General features: G+C 42.1%; 1 protein-coding gene across 3 annotated transcripts in view; it reads right to left on the bottom strand.

Moving 5' to 3' along the window:
• Positions 1 to 7,500, bottom strand: part of LOC123516185 — a 31,442-nt gene that overhangs the window by 16,458 nt on the left and 7,484 nt on the right. The window contains exons 1-2 of one of the 3 annotated variants that reach the window (XM_045275367.1): positions 4,823 to 4,882; positions 4,410 to 4,571 (exon numbers count right to left, since the gene is read on the bottom strand). The exons of 1 other annotated variant lie outside the window; for it this stretch is intronic. In XM_045275367.1, coding sequence (XP_045131302.1) covers positions 4,410 to 4,571; positions 4,823 to 4,867 — 207 coding nt within the window. In that variant the 5' untranslated portion in view covers positions 4,868 to 4,882. Of the gene's footprint in view, positions 1 to 4,409; positions 4,572 to 4,822; positions 4,883 to 7,500 lie in introns of those variants that run through there. One more of the 3 variants, XM_045275368.1, reaches the window with a different exon arrangement.

The raw sequence follows: 7,500 nt of genomic DNA, 5'->3' as shown, positions 1-7,500 counted from the left end.
AGCAACAACAAACGCAGCCAAAGTGACATCACAGCCAAATGAAGAAGAGAGGCCAATACGCACAAACTGAACTCAGCAAACACAAGTCAATAAGAATAAGTGGGATCGAAACAAGTAATATTCGCTCAGAAGAAAAGTAGAAAGTATTATGTACAATTCTTCTATTTCTTTTTCTCCTTTTTATTTTAGGTAGCAGTTATGTGGATCGGCTATCTTTATTGCCTTTTCTTTGCCTTGGGTCGGTCTCACTGACATTAAAAGAAAAGCAATGACAGCTTCAGTATACCGCAAAAGTTTACAACACATACAGTTCCGTCTCTCACATTTACACAGCACCTCAAGATAACCAGAAAAAAAAAGAAAATCATAAAAAGAAATGATAAAAAAGTAAACATTTTTCCTCTAAAGAAAAACTTTACGACAACTTTCAAATACAAAAACAACAATATACGAATCCCTTTCAAGCCTTACTGTCCAAACTGAAAGCAGACATACACACACAAAAAAAAAAAAAAAAAAAAACAGACCAAATTTCTTAATCAAAAAAAGCAAAAATAAGCACTCACTACTAATTTTGTAGCCACTTATGCATACTACAACACCTAAAACAGATTTGCAGATTAGAAGACAAAATTGATCTTAAAAGTCTATTATAGTATGTGTCTTAAAGCAAACATTTTACACCAACCAGTCAAAGAGAGAGAGAGAGAGAGAGAGAGAGAGAGAGAGAGAGAGAGAGAGAGAGAGAGAGAGAGAGAGATCTAGTACATTATATTCCTTCTTCCACTCTTTATCCATTTTTCCGTATCCATGCAAACACCTTTCACATACATAATAAACAAAGTTCACAGAGTTGGAGACAACACCCATAGCAGAGAAAAATCACCACACAACACACCCAACCCAAAAAATAAAAATATATATAGAGAAAAAAAATAAATAAATAAAATATCCAAACCTAAGTCGCCTCCTACACATCTACAAAATCTACACGCGAGGAGCAGGTGAGCGAAGCAGGAGAAGTGAATGTATCAGGTGAATGTATCCTCTCAGCCAGCGGCGGCGGCGGAGGCGAGGTAGCACAAGGCTGTACATTCTCCCGCCGGCCAGAAATGAAGCAGGTGGTGGTGGCAGCGGCGGCAGTGGTGATGGTTGTGGTAGCAGCGGACCTTCCCTTGACTCTTAGACTATAACTAAGCAAACTTAGCCTTCCGTCCCCTCCATTTGATGAAAGCTTCGGCCTCCCCGCTGCTCTGAGGCTAATGAAAAGGGATTGTGGGAACGACAGGAGGTGACGAGGGTGCTGAGATAAAGGTAGACTACTAAATGGAGGATGTGGAGAGAAGATGGATGGAACGAGGAAGGTTGCAGAGAAAAGGAAAATAAGAAGGAAAAGAAAATCGAGAAAATATGAACAATTAACTGAAACCAAGAATAAAATGAGACGAAAGAGACAGAGAGGATTGGAAGAAGGAAAATGAGAGAGAGAGAGAGAGAGAGAGAGAGAGAGAGAGAGAGAGAGAGAGAGAGAGAGAGAGAGAGAGAGAGAGAGAGAGAGAGAGAGAGAGAGAGAGAGAGAGAGAGAGAGAGAGAGAGAGAGAGAGAGAGAGAGAGAGAGAGAGAGAGAGAGAGAGAGAGAGAGAGAGAGAGAGCCATAGCCAGAACGAGAACGAGAGACAGAGGCAAAGAAAGCAAGACACAAAACCAACATCCAGGGAAAGGAAAAGAGAAAGTGAGAGATGAAAAAGAGTGAGAGTGAGAGTGAAAATAAGAGTGCACCCCGGGACTCATCAGCGTGGCAGGTGACAGGATGAGGACTCGAGGACACAAGAACTAGAGTGACGGTGGCGGTGCATACTTCTAGTCCAATCAACCAAGTCTCTCTCTCTCTCTCTCTCTCTCTCTCTCTCTCTCAAGGTCACAGGACGACGGGGCGCGACAGGGCAGGACCGGCTGGGGTGGGTGAGGGCATGATGGCTGTCTAATCTGGCCCTGACCTCTATCTATCTATTTTATTTTTATTTTGTCGATACCTTGCAGGATGTCATACGCTCTCTCTCTCTCTCTCTCTCTCTCTCTCTCTCTCTCTCTCTCTCTCTCTCTCTCTCTCTCTCTCTCTCTCTTTCTGTGGGTTTGTTTGTTTCCCTGTCTCTTCGTATTTTTTGTACCAGTGTCTGTCTGTCTCTCTCTCTCTCTCTCTCTCTCTCTCTCTCTCTCTCTCTCTGTGTGTGTGTGTGTGTGTGTGTGTGTGTGTGTGTGTGTGTGTGTGTGTGTGTGTGTCTCTCTCTCTCTCTCTCTCTCTCTCTCTCTCTCTCTCTCTCTCTCTCTCTCTCTCTCTCTCTCTCTCTCTCTCTCTCTCTCTCTCTCTCTCTCTCTCTCTCTCTCTCTCTCTCTCTCTCTCTCTCATATACAGGCCCACCTTGACACAAACCCTTCATTACTTGAAAATTTCACAGCATAATCCTCCCCTTCTTCTTCTTCTCCCTTTTCCTCCTCCTCCTCTTCCTCCTCCTGTTCAACAAATTATCACCACCATCACCGCCGCCGCCATAGCCTCAAGGTAAATAAATCTCTCCAGCACATCTAGTGACCTACTCTTTGTTGAATTAACAAGTAAAAAAATGACAAAAAAAAAAAAAAAAAAAAATACATCAGACGTCTCTTTTAAGATTTCACAGCTGGTGGTGGTGGTGGTGGTGGTGGTGGTGGTGGTGGTGGTGGTGGATTAATCATTAGACCTCAAGTTTCCGGTTCTTACAAACTTTTTTCATGTTTTTAAATCTTTTCAGGCTTTCATCACGTCTCCAACCCACTAATTAATTAAGTCTCTTTTTGGGTGGAGCAGTGACCGAAACACGACGCCTTTCTTTCATCCCATTATTCTTTCAAAACCACTAATTCAAACCAGGAAAACATATAGGTGCGGACAATACACGTTATGAAGTCTGCTCTCGCTAAGTGGGGCTCGTTGTTGTGCCTGATTCACCACAGAGACGTAAGCTAAGTGGCAGGCTCAGTGTCGCACGACTCGGTCTTTCCTGCGCTCAAAGGTGAGGAGCACAATGGCTGTTTACCTGTTACGAGGCGGGCGCTGCGAGAGATGGAAAGGGGAAGGAAGGAATGGAGGGGAAGGGAAGGGGAAATCACAGTAGAGGGGAGGAGAAAGAAGTTACCTAGTGGTTTCCATGCATTTATTACTTAAAAAGAAAAAAAATGCACTACCTCCTGAATCCTGAGAAATGATAACACTAAATACCTAAATGAATAAATAGCCCTAGCTATTTGAATGAAAATATTTTTGGTACTGACATAAGAATGCATTGCCATATATATATAACTTTTCATATCTCTCTATCTATCTGTCTATCTGTTTATCTATCTCACTAATTTTTCGATAACTACCAACCAAACTATGCATGTCTAGCAATATGTCTATCGATCTACTTAACTATTTATATTGTACGCAACCTTTCCCTAACTACTACCGTGTGGGATGAAATATTACTGGTAACCTACCTGGTAACCTACTTATTTATACGTACGCTTGGAACTTTTTTTTGTCAAGCAGCGACAGGTGGTAGGCCCCAAAATGTTCCCCTCTCTCTCTCTTTCTCTCTCTCTGCAACCCTTGGCCTAGTACCTTCAATATCCATTAGGAAAAAAGGGAGAAAGAAAAAGGCTAGATGTGAAATGTTTAAGAAATCATGTGAAGTTGCCTTGCCTTGTCCTTCACCCCCACCACTACCACCACCACCACCCTACACCCACACTCATCGCCACTATAATCACCATCATCATCATAATCAGTGGGGTGGAGCGCATTCTATTCAGAGGTCGAGTTACCACCACCCTCCTCCTCCTCCTCCTCCTCCTCCTCCTCCTACTAACCATCCACCAATCCACCCACAACGTCTACACACTTGACCTGGTTTCGTGTTTCCGGGGTGGTTCGCGTGCTGGGTGCTGGATGGTGCTCATGGGTCAGCTGCTATCATGGCACACAGGGGTAATTACGAGGAAGTTTACCTATGTCATTTCTACAAGATCTTTCTCTGAGTGTAGGTCACTTTCTACCAAAACACACACTGAACACTTATCATAACTTCCTTTTTTTTTTCATGGGTATTAATCCTTTCACTGCTCTTTGGTTCATGGTTCCGTAGACAAATCCACACGCACTTCTCTCAACACACCAGCGCCTCGTGGCGTCTTAATTCACGTGTCAGTCAATTAGTCACCCATTTCTTCACACATTTCGTGACTTACTCAATGAATACACGCTGAATCCCCTGTCATTAGTGTAAGTAATATCAGAATCTTTATATCGTATTTCTTCTATCCTAATCCCAGACATTTATTCTCGCTCTACAGCCATTTCTAAATACTATACCGCTTACAAGTTGATGTACTTGGAGTTTGGTTATCTTATTTTTCCTTGCTGGTGCTTGTAATGGGTTTCTACAGCGCTTAATCCTGCGTGTTGGTGTATGTCGTAAAGTGTGAAGAAGCTCCGGCTCACAGCAACAAAGTTCTTCATGTTTCTGTCTCTTCTTTTTCCTTTTCCTCAGTAGCTGTAAAGATATGTTGTTTACTTCGCCTCTTAACCCTTTAACTGCTAACGAACACACATTATTTTGTTTGAGTAATCCTGGCCAACATAAATAGACAAAAATTAAACTACATGCACTCTAAAACATTTTACTGAATATTCCATGACTTCATTTACTATGACTTCTATCTCTCAAAATTATAAACCAAAGTTGAACAGTCCAAGGCAAAGACAGGAGGAAATACACGAACAGACAGGGAATTCCGAGTTTACCAAGCACAGGAAGCACTCGTGGTAGTTTGTCATTGTTGTATCCATCTTGTTTAGTATTCATCTGAACTGAACGACACGATTTCTCGACTTTCCCTCTCTAAGTTTCCCCGCCAGTCAGGGCTGTCTTCTTCATCCTTGTGCCTGACAGCGGCTACTTGTGGGAGACACGCCCCGCCGACCACGTGACATGGAAATCTCTCTTCCTCCTGCACTCACTGGCCTCTGTTCCATTAAGTGTGAGAGGCAGGGTTGGCCGTGGAGGACTTCACTCTCACTGTCACTCTCACTCTCATAATGTTCTTCCCTCCTCTCACTTCCATTCTGCTAGCCATTACAATTCTCTCTCTCTCTCTCTCTCTCTCTCTCTCTCTCTCTCTCTCTCTCTCTTTCTCAAGGTTATCGATACGCGTCGCTGACAATGACCGAGAACAACATCGACACACACACACACACACACACACACACACACACACACACACACACATGGTAAGAGGGAAAGGAAGTTACAATAGGTAGTAACTGAGATTCTTCCTCTTCCTCCTCTGTCTTGTCTTCCTATATCTTCTTCCCAGCTTTCCTTTACTTTTTATATATTTCCTCCTTCTCTTTCTTTTTCCTCCATACATTTTCCTCTCAATTATTCCCCCCCATTCTACAGTTAGCTTTTTTGTATTTATTTCCTCCTCCTCTTCTCTCTTCTCTTCTAACTGTTTTGCCTTCAAATTTTCTCTTACTTTTCCTCTCCTTTTTTCCTTGTCGTCTTGTCTTTCCAGTCACTGTGTACATAACGTTCAAGCAGCAAACGGCAGAACAGCCTGGCAACATAGTCAACACCAGCACGACCTTGACAGAACCACACGCTCGCACACACACACACACACACACACACACACACACACACACACACACACACACACACACCGGTCGCCGCAAACCACATCATCACCACATCATTATATTCCATCGCCACATATCTTCACTAAAGCCAAACAGTCTCTCTCTCTCTCTCTCTCTCTCTCTCTCTCTCTCTCTCTCTCTCTCTCTCTCTCTCTCTCTCTCTCTCTCTCTCTCTCTCTCTCTCTCTCTCTCTCTCTCTCTCTCTCTCTCTTCCCTCCTTTCTTTGCTTCTTTCCTAATTTTTGTATAATAATCTTTTTCTTCCTTTAATCTTTCTTTTCTACATTTTCTCTCGAGTTTCCTTCTTCATTTTTTTCCTGTTTTTTTTTTCCTACCGCTCCTCCCTCCTCTCTCTCTCTCTCTCTCTCTCTCTCTCTCTCTCTCTCTCTCTCTCTCTGCAAGACCATCTTAATCCCTTCTCACATCCCCTTTTCCCTTTTCTTTGTGTGACGATTACTTGCCGATTACGTGCATTATTATTCACGGAATTACTTACGAATCACGTCTGAAATCATATAAACGAGTGCAGTGTGTGTGTGTGTGTGTGTTAAGCTTTGGCGGGTGATGCACGGCTATTTTTGGCATCCATATGGGTGTTACCAGACATTCCTGAAGTGTTGGTTAAACTGGAGTCAGTATTGCTTAGTCAAGACTCAATGTTTTCTTTTTATTTTTGTGTGGTTATGAAATGGAGTTGCTGATAAGTGCTCCATCTAGGTCTGGTTTTTGTTACACGCCTCATATCAACACTACAGGAAGAAAATAAGAACAACATATCATAATTGGCTGGTAATTGCTTTATCTAGGTTAGGTTTCTGTCACACCCTTCATATCAACACAATAGAGTAAATAAGAACAACAAATCATCCTTGGCACTTATGAATGTGCTTAAAGTAAAGTGAGAAAGAGTATTTGATCTAAAGTAAGGTAAAGTCAGGTGTCACATAGATATCACATACTTCAAAGGTACACAAGAGATTAAACAACAAATGATACTTGACAATTAAAAGTCTATATACCTTAAACATAAAAAAAACTGCTACAAAGTAAGACAAAGTAAGATACTCCCTTGATTTGCCTAACCTACTTCAAAGCAACACCACGGAAGAACAAAACATCGACAGACTACCTGGTATTTTTGACTGGAATGCGATTTAATATAAAGTAAGAAAAGTTTTATTCTGTCTCAGCCTACTTGATCTGCTCCTACTTTCCTCTTTCTCTTTACATGTTGTCATACATTTTTCCTCTTCTTTGTCTTCCCTCCAACAACATAATATTTTCTTCTCAATGCATGTTCGATTACAGCACATACTACATACAGCCTCGTCAGGATCAACAAGTTTGCTGCTGTTCATTCTTCCTTTGACGTCTTCCACATGCTTCTCATCCTCTCTTCTCCCTTTCCCGGATTTCTTCCATTCTCCCTATTTCGCTTCTTTCTTTCTCATCACATCGACTATTTATTTGTCTTTTCTTCAAACATGATCTTCCTCCTTTTTCCCTCCTACCTCTTCTTCAGACCAATCTAACCTTATCCCTCTCCTCGGTTCCCATAAACTGTACCAAACTTTTTTTCCAGCTACTTTATTTCATCTCTTCCTTTCTTATCACATTCCCCATTTATCATTTTACTAAAAGATAACCTTCTCTTCTCTACCACGTTTTCATCATATCAGTTCGTCGCTCTTATTTCTCTCCTCACTCCGCACAGCCTGCACTTGTCTCCACATGCCAACACAGAGGCAGGGATGAGTTGAGTCGTCATGCAAGCAAGGTCAT

The sequence above is a fragment of the Portunus trituberculatus genome, chromosome 40 (assembly GCF_017591435.1).
Source record: "Portunus trituberculatus isolate SZX2019 chromosome 40, ASM1759143v1, whole genome shotgun sequence".
In the NCBI taxonomy this organism is placed as follows: Eukaryota; Metazoa; Arthropoda; class Malacostraca; order Decapoda; family Portunidae; genus Portunus; species Portunus trituberculatus.
The sequence above is the reverse complement of the archived record's forward strand: the minus strand, read 5'-3'. Positions and strand labels throughout refer to the sequence as shown.